At 34.0% G+C, this 17,459-nt stretch overlaps 2 protein-coding genes across 23 annotated transcripts in view; one reads left to right on the plus strand and one right to left on the minus strand.

Moving 5' to 3' along the window:
• Positions 1-6,132, plus strand: part of CCDC73 (coiled-coil domain containing 73) — a 138,114-nt gene extending 131,982 nt beyond the window's left edge. For all 17 annotated transcript variants that reach the window (XM_025452379.3, XM_049096811.1, XM_025452381.3 and 14 more), the window contains 2 exons: positions 2,054-2,187; positions 5,310-6,132. In XM_025452379.3, coding sequence (XP_025308164.3) covers positions 2,054-2,187; positions 5,310-5,531 — 356 coding nt within the window. In that variant the 3' untranslated portion in view covers positions 5,532-6,132. The remainder of the gene's footprint in view (positions 1-2,053; positions 2,188-5,309) is intronic.
• EIF3M (eukaryotic translation initiation factor 3 subunit M) overlaps positions 5,902-17,459 on the minus strand; it is a 155,284-nt gene continuing 143,726 nt past the window's right edge. For all 6 annotated transcript variants that reach the window (XM_025452392.3, XM_025452391.3, XM_025452393.3 and 3 more), the window contains 6 exons: positions 13,812-13,895; positions 12,753-12,852; positions 12,068-12,149; positions 7,576-7,719; positions 6,550-6,610; positions 5,902-6,094 (listed from right to left, as the gene is read on the minus strand). In XM_025452392.3, the coding sequence (XP_025308177.1) occupies positions 5,974-6,094; positions 6,550-6,610; positions 7,576-7,719; positions 12,068-12,149; positions 12,753-12,852; positions 13,812-13,895 (592 nt within the window). In that variant the 3' untranslated portion in view covers positions 5,902-5,973. The remainder of the gene's footprint in view (positions 6,095-6,549; positions 6,611-7,575; positions 7,720-12,067; positions 12,150-12,752; positions 12,853-13,811; positions 13,896-17,459) is intronic.

The raw sequence follows: 17,459 nt of genomic DNA on the forward strand, positions 1-17,459 counted from the left end.
GTATTTATGTTTTCTTTTGAAATTTAAATTTCTAATCCTTATTCCTGTTAAAGGGTCTCCAAACCGATTGTATTTAAAATGAAACCATTAGGGTTTTTTTCACCTAGACCTAAGATACTCCATATATGTATTTATGTAAAACTAGGAAAGGTTTTATTTAAACCTAAGTGGATTTCTTTTCACCTAAATCTGAGCAACTAATATCAACATGTACTAAGGAGAAAATGCATATTGGAAATTTAAAAATTTCACCGAGGACCTGAAAAAAGCAGAAGCGACCACAGGTCCATGTCATTAATTTTAAATTAGGAACAACTACTTAGTCTTGCAGTTTTCTGTAAGGCTTCTGCCAGTGGGCATATTTATTCCTTTTCATTCTATCCTGAAAAAACTTCCCTCACTTTCTTTCCCCAATTTTCCTTTCTTAAGACTTAATTTTTCTACTTCTGGTTTCTGTTCACCAGCACTAGAATCCAGCTTTCTTCGTTTTACAAGCACTGCTGAGAGAACATGAATACATTTCATATCATTGGTATTTGTCACTCACTTTCAACAGAATCCTCCTAGTTGGGTACCAACGTTAAAACATGCAGATGTTCAATATTCAGAGAACAGTGTATTCTAACTACCATATGAAATAACACTGTCCAAATTTTACTTTATATAAATACTGTAGGATAAAACATAGATGAGAGGTAAATGGATGAAATACATAGGACTTAATGATGGGTGTTGAAGCTGAGATGGTCCCCAAGTTCATACTCTTATTTTTGTGTATTTGAAGTTTTTCCCCCCAAATATTTTTTTTTAAGATTTTATTTATTTATTCATGAGAAAGAGAGAGAGGCAGACACAGGCAGAGGGAGAAGCAGGCCCCATGCAGGAAGCCCGACGTGGGACTCGATCCCCAGACCCAGGATCACGCCCTGAACCAAAGGCAGACACTCAACCACTGAGCCACCCCCCAAAATATTTAAAAAACAGAAATAAACCACATATCACATCTAAGTGCTGCACACGTTAAACTGAACAATGAACAAGTTCAAGATTCTCATGAAGAAAGTTTACTTTGCTAATAGCAATCTCAAAGTTTACAAGCAAAGCTGTGAACAGGCTTCAGAGGTACTGGCTTCTTTAAAAAAATGGCAATTTACCAATTGAACTTTGAAAACTTGGGAAATTAAAAGCAAAATAACGTTTATCATACGTACTAGCATAAATGGAAAAGTAATGCAGGGAAAGAGAAAACATCAAAATATAAAATCTCATTTTGCACACTGTAACTTTTCTTCTAATAAAATATATTAACTTCAGATTCCATTAATTTTGAATCTCTTGAATGCTGCAGTTAGGCAGATGCTGTTTTAGTTAAGGTGGTGGTATCACATTTACCATTTTCCCACAGGGCCTTGTAAGTTAAATCTCAATGATATAAGGATGAAAGGGGGGAGATCTAAAATTCTGTAGAAATTCAACTTCAAAAATGTCCACTCATGAAAGATACAAGTATCTTTTAACCTTCAAAGCTCACGTATTTCTCTAAATAATTTTTATCTATTTATTAAACTTCAGTGAACTCTACTAGTCAGCTGTTTGTTGGTCTTCTGTGGCCAGTTTTTTTAAAAACATACTATAGATCCGACTTTTAGTTGATTCAGACTTTTTCCCATTTATCTGAACTGTTAAGATGCCCACTTAATGTGTTTACATCTATGGTAGTGCAATAACCAGGGGAATGACGGTAATATTTTATGGGAGTTATTTTATTTTAGAAGATATTATACCATCTCACTCATTTTTAGTGTGAAATCAGGTTTTAGAGAGTAGCAATAAAATTGTTACCTGATGAAATGTTACCTGAAATGAAATGCCCAACTTATATTAAGAGCAAAGTCAATGAAAACTATAAAATGTTCAAAGTAAAAACAAAATAGAAATTGTTACTTTTTAAATACAAAAGCATAGATAGGATCAGAGAAAAACAAGTTCAGTCACTAAAATGAGTGCCTGGAGAATAAAATTCAGTTGTTACCATTTCCTCTTTGTCAACCAGATACTACTAGCATTAACAGAGTTGCTGACACTTTGAATAACTCGAGTATCCATCCAGATCCCAAGGGAGAGCCCAGTGAAGAGAGGAATGCAACTGCAAAGACTTTTTACGATTCTTCTTTTCCCACAGAACACGTAAGTCAATTAAAAATATTGCCGAGCAGACCTTAGTGAGCTAATTCTACAGATATGTGTAGAACTGTATGCATCTGGATGCTTTAAGACCTAACTGATCTCCAAAATAATATCAAGAGGGCAACATGGCACCATTTTTCACAATTAGGGTTGATGGAAAACAGCAGGAAAAAGTCACAGTGTATAAATCAAATAGATATAATCCAGCTTGTTTTGGGAAGGACAGTGTGAGGTAGTGTATTATGTATGTATGTACTTCTATTTTTTTAGTCACCTAAATTTGGGAGTAGTGGCATTTCAGCATTTAAAATTTTATCTTAATAAAAGATGCCTTAAAATAATACAATCAATTAAAGCTCTATTGTTCTTGATAGTGCTTAAGTAGTAATTATATCATTTTGGGAAGCTAATGCAGAGGAAAATTTATTTTAAATTATTTCCATTAGGACACATAGTATGTGACGGGATCAAATATCCTTACTATATGTAATATCAAGTATGGATGTATATATATTCTAAGCAAAGTATTTGTAGAGATTATAGGAGTCCAAAAGTCCACTTGTCATATGAAATGCAACTAACTACAGCTGACCAGGCTTTTGGTGAAATGTATAAGTTATTTTTATCTTGGTAAAACTAGCACGAAAAAGGCAATATTGTTCAAAATCTTAAAAACAGGCAATCATAGGTGTTAACTGCTGAAAGGTATAATCTATAAAGGTTCGGAAAGATTACTTAAGAAAAACAACTGCACAGTGACAGATTTTAAGTCATTGTATATTTTTAAAATTTTGAGGTACACGTTAAATAACTTTCTTATTAGCACCTATAAAATAGAAATTATAGCAGGAACACAGCCTTTAGCAGGTAACAGCTTTTAACAATGTATTTTATTTTCCTTTTTAAATTAAGTTCATTTAAATTTTAAAATACTACCCCAGGCTGAAATAAAGAGGACTTGTAACCTGCCTGGGGAAATTTTAGGCCAAAGACTAGATCTTTTTACTCAAGCAGAAAGAGGAGGTATAGAGGTAAGGAAGTGATTTTTAAAAAGAAGTGATAGGAAAGGAAGGAACAAAGATATGTAACAACATGTCTGGAACTAGAGTTATTGCTGTAGGCCACAAAACCTCAAGCCAAATAGGACAATTTTTGTTAAGTGTAAACTTTAAAAGACACTACACATCCTTGATTTTCCAGCCAATCCCTGCTCCTGCCCCTCCCAAGTAGGTAGTTAAGGGGAAGAAACTAAAGCAGGTATGTGTAAATGTCTTTCTCTCCATCAAGATAAAAAAAAAAAAAAAATCAAGGATTCTGGAAAATTAGGGAATTTGTACTTGGTATCAAATGCACCAAAATGTATCAAGCATTGTGAGAGCAAAACAGAACCATTAAATCCTACAGACCATCAGTTTACCTCAAAATTAGCAACCTAAGTTGAGATTTGATATAGTTCTCTAGATCTATTCTCCACATTTCATGGATGACTTACAGGGCCAAAATGAATGTGAGTTAAAGGACGTATACTGGGCACTTACACACCAGACATCATCAGAAATACACACTTACGCACATATTTACCCATTACCAGTTACTCTACGATAGCATCTTGCAACTAAATGGTGCCGGAAAGAGTGAGGCCATGAAACTTAAATGACTTGCCTATGGTCTCTGGGCAGTCCGGTGCTGATCTTGTGTTTTCTGTTATTTCTTAAGAACACAGGCAGTCAACTGTGAAGCATCGCCACAAGGATCAGCGACTAAGATTTTAAGGGCTGACTAAAGAATTCTCAGGAGCCAAATAAACCCATTCCAAAGGAGCAACCCTTAGAGAACTGAGGTTAAATGTAAACATTTAAGCTCATTTAAAAATTACTATATAATCTCACTTTGAAAATGTTTATACATATACCACCCTTTCCAGTCCAATTAGATTTTTAATGTAAGGCAGTACTCGAAGATCTTCACAAAGATCTGACAACAAATGACATTCATCATAGCCTAATTTACAACAGTAAGTATTTCTCAGCAACTTAAATGTTCAACATATTACATTATGGAACATGGAATATAATGGAGCCATGTTCTTAGACTTTTAAGAACAGAGGAAAAATGCTAAAAAATGTTTTTAACACAGACTAGAAAATGATATGAATATGATCCAGATCTTAAAGTGTATATATACACAGAAGAGACCAGAATATTTACATCAAAATGTTTAATGGTAGGTGAGATTTTAGGTAATTTTTACCCTGTTCATTATTTCTAAAATATACAACCTTTTATCAGAAGTTTTTTTTTTCAAGAAATTAACTCAAATTTATTTTTGTGCAGCCACTGACAATGGTTTATGAAAAATTTTAAAGACCTAGGAAACAGCCCATAGAGGGGGAAAAGCAAGATATGAAAGTCTATAGACTGACCAGATATGCTAAAAATAGAAGAAAAAAAAAGATTAGTAGCATACAATACCAAAACGTTGACCACTCTCTCTGGATAGATTACTAGTGATTTTGGTTTCTTTATACTTTTATTATTATCTGAACTTCGAACAATTATTATCAGGAAAAAATTCTTAAAATGAGCAACTTAGGTATTTTTAACACAGTATTAGAAGTATGACCCAATGCAGTGCCTTGGAAACATGCCAGCTTCCAAATACCTCACTGCTCTTTCCTGTTTGTGAACAATGGTTCCCTGAAGCACGAGAGGAAACCTGTAGTACAAGGAAGTTTCTATAGGCAGTCTCCCTCCATTAGCATTTTTAGAGAAGATACAAAACATAGACATGTTTGGAAAGGGAAGAGGGGTAGCAGCAGATAAAACAGATTTTGACCTGCAGCTGTTTTAAATCTCTTTTCCAATGTAAAGCTCAAGACCTTTTAGAAAATGTTCATGGTATCCCTAGGCTCTATTAGGGATCTCTAGGAGCTACTACATACACACAAGCCTCCAGATTCACATTTCATTTTTTCTTCGGCCAAATTAAGGTAGTTGTTGAAAATCAGTCAAGAAAAATGATGGTTTTATCACATATTCATAAATTTTCTTTTAACTCTTAATGGTGACTTTAAAAACCGAGTCATTTCAATGGTAAGCAAAACAGGTTTGGTCTTTCCTAGGTGAAAATAAAGCCTCTGGAATCAGCTCTGCTACAAAGCCATTCTCAGGCAACCAGGACTAAAGATGCTGCTGCCCTGGCTGCATCCTCTACTGAGGAGGATGACTGGCAGAGCCTGGTAACAAATCAAATTAATGAAATCGAAAAGTCCCTAAGCTTAGAAAATGACAACCAACCTAAGAAAAGAAAAGCAGAAGACATGTTGGAAGAAATGACAGATTAAAGGAATGTTGATGAATGCTTTCAGTGGTGAACTGATGTAACTGAAATATCAATAAGGTTTTGACTAGAACAAAAATGTTACACCAAAACTTTAGTTATACTCGGTTTTCCAGTTTCTTTTGATGTGATGGAATTACTACTATTATGCTTTTACAAATGCTCACTTAAGATAGCTGAGATTGCCGTTAGCAGCCAATTCCCCTTAATTAAGTTTGCTTTTGTTCCATATATCCTTTCATCAAAGCTCTTTCCGCACTTTCAACCCCTTTCCTTGCAGAACACAACTTATGTATTATATGAGTGACCCTTTGTAACATTACTTTGTATCCTCCGAAATTCGTGACTTAAGACAATAAATGTCCAGACTGTAGTCAAATTTTAGTTTGTTTTACTATGATTTAGATTTCTTCCAAAAAGAACCAAATTTTATATAGCATAAAAATTCATGTATCAGAAAGACTCAAAAGGCTGTTTTTCACTTTGTTCAAGTTTTGTTTCCAGGCATTTAGTGTGTCATACAGTTGCTGCCACTGCTGTTTTCCAAATGTCCGATGTGTACTATGACTAAAAATTGAAAAATTAAAAACAAAGTTATTAGTCAACTTCTTATCCTTTTGGCATTTTTTTTTTTTTACAATACTACACACTTGTATCTAGTTAAATATACATGAAAGACATAAGCTTCTAATTCTCTTACAATTCTAAATTATTAAAAAAAAATCTTTATCATATTGATCCTACTTCCTTCTGTTTTCCTGAACTACATAAACCAGACACAAAAGTCATTAGTATTCTAGCCAATGCTGAGCCATTAAATGAAATGTGCTGGAAAATAGGACTCTTTCATTAAATAAGCTAATCACATTCAGTCTGAACTTTAATAAAATTATGATAAATAGCAACTATTTAACTACAGTCAACTGATAAGAACACCACCTTGGTTCTCTAAACATTTAAGTGAAATAATCGGAACAAACTAAATTGTTCTACAAAATACTGCAAAGTCTTAAGTGTCTTACCTGACAACTACTTTCCTCTGGGTCTGATCAATTTTGCAGTAGACCATTTTAGTTCTTACTGCTGAAAAAAGATGTTTTACATGATACATTATATGGAAAATTCCCAAGAAAAACAGCTAAGATATAAAACTAAGTAAACCACAATAAAACTTTACAATTCTCAAACATGATTTTATAAATTGGCTTTTTGTATCTAATAACAAGCACAGCAACATGATGGAACCAAGAAGAAGGTCACACATTTGTCCTATACTTGCTAGGCAAGTCTATTCTAAGTGTTCTCCCTTACAACTGCATAGGGGGGGGAAATACTAAGTTCCTAATAAGATATTACTCCTTTATAGGACAGTTTGAGACTTAGACCATTAAAAAGAAACCATGTCAATAGTTCTATACGTTTTATTAATCTTGATTGTACAATTTCTCCAACTTTCAAACTTAAGCCCAGAAAAAAATGTGAGTAACAGTTAAAATCATTTTATAATGCAATTGTTGGGAAAGGTCCTATTTCTAGCCAATGGAAAAAACTGATAATGATTAGTATTTACAGAGTATGTGCCAGGCATTGGGCTTACGTGCTTTACCTGCATTAGTTCATTTAATCCTCACAATTACATTATTAACTCCTACATTCTGATTTCACAGAGGAAGACCTGGCCCTCAAACCTCAAACCCAGGTCTGATACTAAAACCTAGGCTCTTAACCACTATGGTACACCATAAAGGCCTTTGTATTTCCATTGAATTTTCATTCTACTACAAATATAATCTGCAAATCTAAACATACACATCTGCTGCAAGAGAACCTAGCTTTGTTAGGATATGACTCAGTTTCAAGATACAAAATCTTTTTTTGTTGAGAAGTAGGCTCCATGCCAAATGTGGGGCTGTAACTCATGACCCTGAGGATCAGGAGTTGAATGCTCTGACTGAGCCAGCCAGGTGCCCCAAGATACAAAAATCTTATATTCCACAAGGTAAAAGAGAAATTCTAGGGAAAAAATGAAAATGTTCTAATTGCCTTACCATCAATAACAAATGCTTCAACATCATCGGCTCCAATCTGAAGTTCTTGCTGCATTGTGTCAAAAGAAATTTCTTTATTTTCCACTGCCATTCCCATGAAAGTAAGCAGTCTCATTTTTGCCATATTCTGTTCATGTAATAGACCTGAATAACACAACGGTAAAGCCTGATGAACATCCATAGCAGTTAAAGATCTGCACAATTACAGCTCTTGTGTCAAAAGTCACCGAGCATTTACAGAGTAATTTTGACAAAGCTACTTATATTTGCAAACCATAAACTAATCCCATAACCAAGTTATGAAACATTACAATTATTTTTCTTTACTACTACAGGACCACAGGTCACGGGTTCAAAGTTAAGAACGGGCTTATAAAGTGATTATTTTTTAAACTCTAAACATTCTGGACATTTTACATTTTTTACAGTTACACATTTTAGGAGATAAAATGTACAAAGTTCATTTTATAAAAACTTTTTTTGTAATTAAGTTTATTTTTACTATTTGCTTTCCATTTAAACACAAGACTCCTTAATACTTTTTGTTTTGTGTATTACTAGTAGACACAAAGCCTTAAAATATTTTCATATACATTCAGTTATAAAAACATTCCATTTCCCTTCAGGTCACAGAAAACTGTACAAACAATATTTTGTCTTAAAATTTCTAGTGAAACATGCAGTTACGATTATTCAGATCACAATTGTGAGACCCAAAAGGAAACTTAATTTACTTAGTCCTGATTCTTTCATTTTAAAATCAAGAAAACTGAAGAGCAAAGAGATTAAATGTCTTATATATAGGGATCCCTGGGTGGCTCAGCGGTTTAGCACCGCCTTCAGCCCAGGGCCTGATCCTGGAGTCCTGGGATCGAGTTCCACATCGGGCTCCCTGCATGGAGCCTGCTTCTCCCTCTGCCTGTGTCTCTGCCTCTCTCTCTCTCTCTCATGAATAAATAAATAAAATCTTAAAAAATAAAATGAATGAAATCGTTAAATAAATAAATAAAAATCAATGTCTTATATGTCAGAGTGGCAGTACTAGGCCTCAAAACAGCATTTACTTACAAGATAAATTACTAGTAATACAAATAAATATTTACAAGTCCTTAATACCCAAATTACCAGTTCTTAAGTGGAAAGTGAATTATAACACAGGTATCATATATACTTGATTTGATGCTAACTTATTAATTATATATAAACAGATTTCTAAAATTAATCTAAATTACACGCTCCTTTTCTCTAATATTTCAAATTATGTAAACTGAGCAAATGATCAATCACGTACCCTCTAATAATTAAGAGCCTCAAGTTTCTATTGTTAAAAAAGTTCTAAGCACTCCATAAATAAACTTGAAATTTATAACATATATTAGCAGAAGACAAGGGAAGCCCATTAATACAGGACATAATCATCTGTTAATTAGCTGTAATTATGATGCAGGCCTTCTATTTGGCACAGATTCAACAAAAACATGATCATCATAACTCAAATGAATGAGGTATCCAAGTAAGTTCTGCTAACCGGGTTTAATGGAAATCTACAAGCATCAAAAAATCAATTAGTGCACATTAACCCTAATTAACAAATGCAAATTAGATGCTGATTAACTTTCTGAAGCAAGAAGGTAGCAACTGTATAACACCAGATTACATGTAGACATGTTAGGGCAATTCAGTTGACACAGGATAATGCTTACTGTTGGCCCAAGTTGTCAGTGTTAATAAAACAAAGTGTTTTGATAAACTGATGCCACCTGTAGAATCTGAGCATTTGAACCAGACTTTTAGTTGTAATAAATGTTACTAACACATGTAAAATAAAAAATACACATATTTAGTAAGATGTTTTGCCCAAACCATCTTTTACAAATTTCTAATAAAACATAGCTTAATTGCATATATGTTCAAGAAACTAAAGGCAAAAAAGGGAATTGGACTTCTGGGTGGCACCATGAACTAGAAATAGGTTTTTTCTATCACAGAGAATAACTACTGAACATTTTTCCTCAATATTTTCAAATACAAGAAAATTCCTTACATTCCAGTTCTCTGGGCATATACAATTCTTTTAGTATGATAAACTGATAGTCATTCCTAAAGTTTCTGATACCGTTAAAAATACTTCTTTACTGCTACTCTTTGTGTAGTTACAAGCTTACCATAAATTTAAGAATTTATCAGAGAAATGAAGATTACTTCTAGAATGAATTATGTAGGACCATTATCTGTGTTACATGAGGAAACCTGTGGTTAGAACTCATTCTCAAAATCAAAACTATTAAGCCAGTGAAGTATGAGTTAAAGACTTGTAGAAAGCTATGCTTTGTTTCATGAAACTAGAACATTACCTTCAAAGAGGAAGTCACAGTGTTCTGTGTCATATTTCAATTTTAAAGTTATAAAAAAATCTAATTTTATGGAAACATTTATTCATTACTAATATGTCAAAACCTTAATGCAGTAATAAAAAAATGTGCATCATTGAACAATTTCTGCATTGTCACTGACCCCTGTCTTAAAATGCTGCAATATAGAAAACGTAATTTTAATGCATGCAATAGCTTATGAACCAGTGCTCCTTTGAAACAGTCAATTACACATCAATGGGGGAGTGTCAAAGTGTTAATTACTACTCCTTTTTCCTTGGTGCGTAAATAAAGAGGTTGCTGACATTAACATTCCATCACATAGCTTCATGCCACAAAACAAATTAACTGGGACAGAATGTGGTTTTCTGGGTCTAGTGCACCTGGCAAAGCATTCTACACAAATACACTTGCATCTACTTTATCTTGGTGTATTTCAAATGCCTTATTATGTTCAGAATAATTCAATCTTCCCCAATTCCAATGGCAGCACAAAATATACAGCTGACAGGAATTAATGACTGCCAAATTGAGGACTAATAGTATAATCAAAATAGATTATAAATGTATTCTTCATCTTTATCTCAAACCAGGAGGCTAACAATTCAATATTAACACAGAAAACATAACCAACCTCTAAGATATTTTCATCATTGCCTAGTAGAAAAACAAAGCACCTTAGTTTCATAGTTGACTTCACGCTCAAAAAACTGGTAGCTTTAGAACAATTTAAATCTGTTCAACTAAAGATTTTCTAACTTTTCTCCTTGTAATTTTAGTATCTTAAAAACATGCTCCAGAAGTAAATTAAATACTGAATATATATGTGGAATTTGCTCAGTGAGGGTAAGATTAAATTCAGTTTGGCAAACACTGAACTCTCATGCTCTACAAAGAAAATTCAAAGATTAAAATCATATAAAACTAAGACTGACTATGCTGTCTTCAACAAATCGTAGTAAAGAAAGTTTCTCCCATCATGTAACGCCATTTCTAATTCCATCTACAGCCTCACTTAGATCTGCTTAACAATACATATACTTCTAGAATTTGTTAATTTTGGGGAAGGGTTGTGCACCAAGCATAAAATATATTACAAAGAAAAAAAATTGTTTCAATTATGTAACTATCTTTTTTAAAAAGCACCAAAAATGTAAGGAATTTTACGGTTTTATTTTAAATAATAAAGTATCTTAGTCATCAAATTTTGTCAGCTATTAAAATGAGTACTTCTGAAAGTCACCATTATGATCAAAGTAATAGTGATCCTTAGAGTGCTCTTCTGCTCCACCCTCCATTCCACAATTTAAAAACATATGTATCAGGGGATCCCTGGGTGGCGCAGCGGTTTGGCGCCTGCCTTTGGCCCAGGGCGCGATCCTGGAGACCCGGGATCGAGTCCCACATCGGGCTCCCGGTGCATGGAGCCTGCTTCTCCCTCTGCCGGTGTCTCTGCCTCTCTCTCTCTCTCTGTGACTATCATAAATAAAAAAAATAAAAAAATAAATAAAACCTTAAAAAAAAAAAAAAAAAAAAAAACATATGTATCAGGACACCTGGGTGGTTTAGTGGTTGAGCTTCTGCCTTCGGCTCAGGGTGGAATCCCAGGGTCCTGGGATCGAGTCCCCACATTGGGCTCCCCGCAGGGAGCCTGCTTCTCCCTCTGCCTATGTCTCTTGTGAATAAATAGATAAAATCTTTAAAAAAAAAAACCAAAACCCACATACATATCAATGGAAGTGTTTTTATCTGTATCTGCTTCCTGCTAGAATTTCACCTCAAAGAAGCACGGTCTAGTAGAACCTGGTAGGAGGGCTTGAAGTCCAACAAGCTCTTACAGAGAGAGGGGAAAAAAGGCTCAAGTTTTCTAACTCCAAGTTTCATGCTCTTTCCACCACAAATGCTACCTCCTACAACCTCTTGGTTTCTCATTCCCAATTCATTATGAATAATCTTTTAAACGGCCTCTTTTGTTGCTGTTCTAGCATACACCACTGGTTAGGGTAATCTACACAAAAGGCCAGTCTTATTTGCTGGATCTTACAGTACAAGAGAGTTCTAGAATAGCATGTTCCCATCTTTCTTTATACCCCAACAAAAAATAAACTCCCAAAACTTACCAAGTGAATCAATGAAGTCTTTATTATTCTGATAAAACTTGACATATGATGCCAGTTTAGCACTCACAAAAATGGTTAAAAGCTACAGATAGAAAATAAAGATACAATATTCAATAAAGAATCTAGATTTATACTCAAGACATTTTTAAGACATTAACTCTCAGCAATAAAACTCTCTATGCTTCTTTTAGTGCAGAAATATAAATCTGTTTGATCAAATTACCATCTAAACCATTTGCTTTCATTAAGACTCATTCAGATGAAGAATCAGTAAATACTAAATGATCTACCCTGAAAAGACAGTGGTAACAGCACAGTACAAATGGAAACTAATACAAAATGTATTTTATACTTGTACTCGAAAAGTATGTTCATGTGTTTTTAAATATCAGTTTTATCTTCCTAACGAGGGTTAGCTGACACTACATATAAAAAGAAATTTGCTTATCATATAAGTTCATAACAGCCCAGCAAGTAGATAAAGGAAAGGGAGAAAGAATAGGTACATTCAATGATTGGGAAAAAAAGCTGGTCCTAAATTTCATTCTGTTACTGACATAAAAAGAATAAACGATTCTCTTTCCAGATCTAACAGTCATGTTCATGAATACAAAGAAAGAGTTCTGCTTCAGTATTTTACATTTAGGAAAAGAGAACATTTTCCACATTTAGATAAAGTACTTACATCATGAATAAGCTCGCCTTCCAAAAATTTGACTGGTTTTAAAGTGAGAAGATGGTCAAAGAGAAATGCATTTGGATCTTTCAATGCTCGTACAATACACCTTAATTAAAAGACAAAAATACAAGCTTAGAGTCCTGAGATTCAGGAACTTTTCACCAACTTTTACAGATTGCAAAATATATTTAACTCAGTTAAATATCTACGAGTTCAATATACACAGCATAAAAAAAGCCACAGGACTGAAATTAAAACAAGCCAATAAATCTATTTATCAGGTACATCTGTTTTAATAAAATAAAATAATAAAGTAGATTTTAAAAAGCTGGAGAGAAAGCACGATCAAAATAATCAGAGTGAATAAAACAGCAGCAGCATTTTCTCATATGCCAGACACTAGGTAAGTGCCTCACTCAATCCTTACAACACTCTGATATACAGTATTATCACGTCCATTTTATCAATGATGATAACAGGCTCTGAAAGAACTTCCCCAATAAGTACTAATTAAGTGGTGGAGTATTTGAATGTAGGCAGTCTTACTTCAGAGTTAGAGATCTTTCTCACAAACTATGCTTTATATAGCAACACCTATCGTATAGCTCCCTGTGAAGCCATACCCAATAAAGAAGTCATCATTTCCATTTCAGATTTAAAAAACTGATTCCATTACTATTGCCACAAAGTTGGCCTAGATTGTCTGAAGCCGTTATTCTCATTAGCAATGGGCTAACTTTCATGATGCCACCAACTTTTCCTCATCCTCATAGCTTAACATTAAGGTAAAATCAACCTGATACTAGGTTCTACTTCTCAGGTTGGAATTATCACACCCAAACCAGCAATACCCTAAGGAGAAAATACCATGTGGCTCTTCCATATCCAATCTATGGTTATTCCAATAACAAATCCTGAATTTTAGTATCTACATTGGAACCCCCCAGAGCCCATAATTTCAAACTGCTCTGGTCCCCTGGGAGATGCAAACAGGATTTCTACTGTAGCTCACTCAGCCTCCACACTGCAGGCACCCCATCCAAACAGCAGGCTTATTAATATTACCTGTGGGCATCAACTCGAGCCTGGGAAGCGTTGTCCTCTGTGTAACTTCCTAGCAACTCTACCATGACTTTTGAGGCAGCATCACTAAAAAGAAATACTGCTTTAGGAATTTCAGGACATCATTACTGTCATTCATTCACTCAAAAATATTAACTAAGTGCCAAGCACTATGCTGATAATACATACAATGGTGACCAAGAGACACGGTCCCACTCTGAGAAAAATCATGGAACTTTCCTTCTAGGAGGAAAGCCCAACAACTAATGAAAAATAACAAGTAAGCGCCATGATGGTAACCAGAAATAAAAAAGCACTAACAGATGTGCAAAAAATAGATACATCAAGAATAAAGAATTCAAGTATATCATTTTCTAAAAGCCAACAAACCATGAAAAAGAGCAAGAAAATGATCAGAGAAAATCTATAGAAACAACCACAAAATAAATAACATACTGGTAATAAATACTTACCTATCAAAAATTACTTTGAATGTTAAATAGACTAACCACTCCAATCAAGACATAGGGTGACTGAGTGGATTAAAAAAACACAAGACTCATCTATCTACATGCTGTCTACAAGAGACTCATTTCAAACCAAGAGATGCCTTGTAACCTAAGAGTGAGGGGATAGAGACACATTTAACATACAAATGGATGTCAAAAGAAAGCCTAGGTAGCAATTCTTATATTGGACAAAACAGAGTTAAAAACAAAATCTGTTAGCAAGAGACTAGGACACTATATAACCGTAAACAGGACAATTCAACAAGAGGATTAACAATTGTAAATATATATGCACCTAACATGGGAGTACCCAAATACATAAAACAGTTAATAACAAATATAAAAGAAATAATAGTAATACAATAATAGTAGGGGGCTTCAACACCCCATTGACATCAATGGACAGATTATCCAAAAAGAAAATCAGCAAGGAAACACTGGCTTTGAATGACACACTGAACCACATAGATTTAACAGACATATTTAGAACATTCTATCCTAAAACAAAAAACACATTCTTTTCAAGTGCCAAAAACATTCTCCATAATAGATCACAGAATAGGCCACAAAACAAGTCTGAACAAATTAAAAAAACAAAAACAAAAACCAAAGTCATACCATGCATTTTTTTCTGACCATAATGCTATGAAACTAGAAATCAACCGTAAGGGGGGAAAAAAAAAATCAACCGTAACAAAAAAATCTGGGAAGAGCACAAATATATGGAGGTTAAATAACATGTTCTTAAACAATGAAATTTGTCAACCAAGAAATCAAAGAAATAAAAAACTACATGGAAACCAGAGAAAATGAAAACACAATGGTCCCAAATCTTTGGGATGCAGCAAAAGTGGTAATAAGAGGGAAGTTTATAGCAATACAGATTTATCAAGAAGTAAGAAAATCTCATGGGATCCCTGGGTGGCGCTGCGGTTTAGCGCCTGCCTTTGGCCCAGGGCGCGATCCTGGAGACCCGGGATCAAATCCCACGTCGGGCTCCCGGTGCATGGAGCCTGCTTTTCCCTCTGCCTATGTCTCTGCCTCTCTCTCTCTCTCTCACTGTGTGCCTATCATAAATTAAAATAAAATAAAATAAAATAAATAAAAAAAATAAAATAAAATAAAATAAAATAAATAAAATAAAATAAATAAAATAAATAAAATAAATAAAATAAAATAAAATCTCAAATAAACAACCCAACCTTACACCTAAAGGAACTAGAAAAAAAAAATAATATCCAAATCCAGCAAAAGGAAGGAAATAATAAATAAGATCAGAAAGAAATGATACAGAAACTTAAACCAAACACCCAGAACAGATCAATGAAACCAGGAGCTGGTTCTCTGAAAAGATGAACAAAATTGATAAACCTCTAGCAAGATACATCCAAAAAGGGGGGGGGGCCCAAATAAAATCACTAAGAGGAAAAAAAATACTACAGAAACAAACAATTTTAACAGAAATATTATGAAAATCTATATACCAAGAAATTGAACAACTTGGAATAGGTAAATTCCCAGAAACAAATAACCCACCAAAACTACAGCAGAAAATTGGAACAGACCAATTACCAGTAATGAAATTGAACTAGTAATTAAAAACTCCCAAAGAACCAAAGTTTAGGACCAGATGGCTTCACAGGCAAGTTCTAATGAGCATTTAGAGTTAATACCTATTCTTCTCAAGGAATTCAAAAAAATAGAAAAGGAAAACTTCCAAAATCACTCTATGAGGCTTGATACCCAAACCACATAAAGATATCACATAAAAAGAGAACTACAGGACAACATCTTTCATGAATATAGATGCAAAAATCCTCAACAAAATATTAGCACACAGAATCCAACAATACTTTAAAAAAATCATACTCCACAATCAAATGGGATTTATTCCAGGGATGCAAGAGTGGTTCAATATTTGCAAATCAATAAGTATGATATATCACACCAATAAAAGAAAGGTAAGGACCACATGATCATTTCAATAGATGCGGAAAAAGCATTTGACAAAGTACAACATCTATTTGTGATAAAACCCTCTGCAAAGCAGATCTAGAGGGAACATACTTCAACATGATCAAGGTCTTACATGGAAAACCCATAGCCAACAAAATACACAATGGTGAAAAACTGAGAGCCTCTCTCCTAAGGCCAGGAACAAGACAAGGCTGTCCACTCTCACCACTTTTATTCAAGAGTACTAAAGTCCTAGCCATAGCAAAAGGCATCCAAATTGGTAAGGAAAAAGTAAAACTCTCATTATTTGCAGATGACATAATACTATCTATACAGAAAACCTGAAAGACACTACCAAAAAAACTACCAGAACTGATCAATGAATTCAGTAAAGCCAGAGGATACAAAATTAATGTACAGAAATCTGTATTCCTATATACTAATAATGATGCAACAGAAAGAGAAATTAAAACTTCATTTACAATTACACAAAACAATAAAATAACTAGGAATAAACTTACCCAAAGAGGTAAAAGACCTATACTCTGAGAACTATAAAACACTGATAAAAGAAATTCACAATGATGCAAAGAAATGGAAAAACATCACAGGCTCATAGGTTGGAAGAACAAATACTGTTAAAATGTCTATACTAGCCAAAGCAACCTACACATTTAATGCAATCCGTATCAAAACATTAACAGCATTTTTTACAGAACTAGAACAAACAATTCTAAAATTTGTATGGAACCACAAAAAACTTCAAATAACCAAAGCAATCTTGAAAAATAAAAAACTGAAGTGTAGTATTCCAGATTTCAAAAATTTTTTTTTAAGATTTTATTTATTTATTCATGAGACAGAGAGAGAGAGAGGGGGGGGGGGGGCAGAGAGTGAAGCAGGCTCCATGCAGGGAGCCTGACGTGGGACTCGATCCCAGGTCTCCAGGATCACGCCCTGGGCTGAAGGCAGTGCTAAAATCACAGAGCCACCCAGGCTGCCCAAGTTATATTTTTACGAAGAGATAGTAATTAAAATATAGGATACTAAAAAAATAAAATAGTACACAGTACTGGCATAAAAATAAGACACATAGATCAATGGAACAGAAAACCCAGAATAAATCCACAATTATTTAATTTGTTTGTTTTTGTTTTTGTTTTTTTAAAGATTTTATTTATGATAG

Source organism: Canis lupus, chromosome 18 (genome assembly GCF_003254725.2).
Source record: "Canis lupus dingo isolate Sandy chromosome 18, ASM325472v2, whole genome shotgun sequence".
NCBI classification, from domain to species: domain Eukaryota; kingdom Metazoa; phylum Chordata; class Mammalia; order Carnivora; family Canidae; genus Canis; species Canis lupus.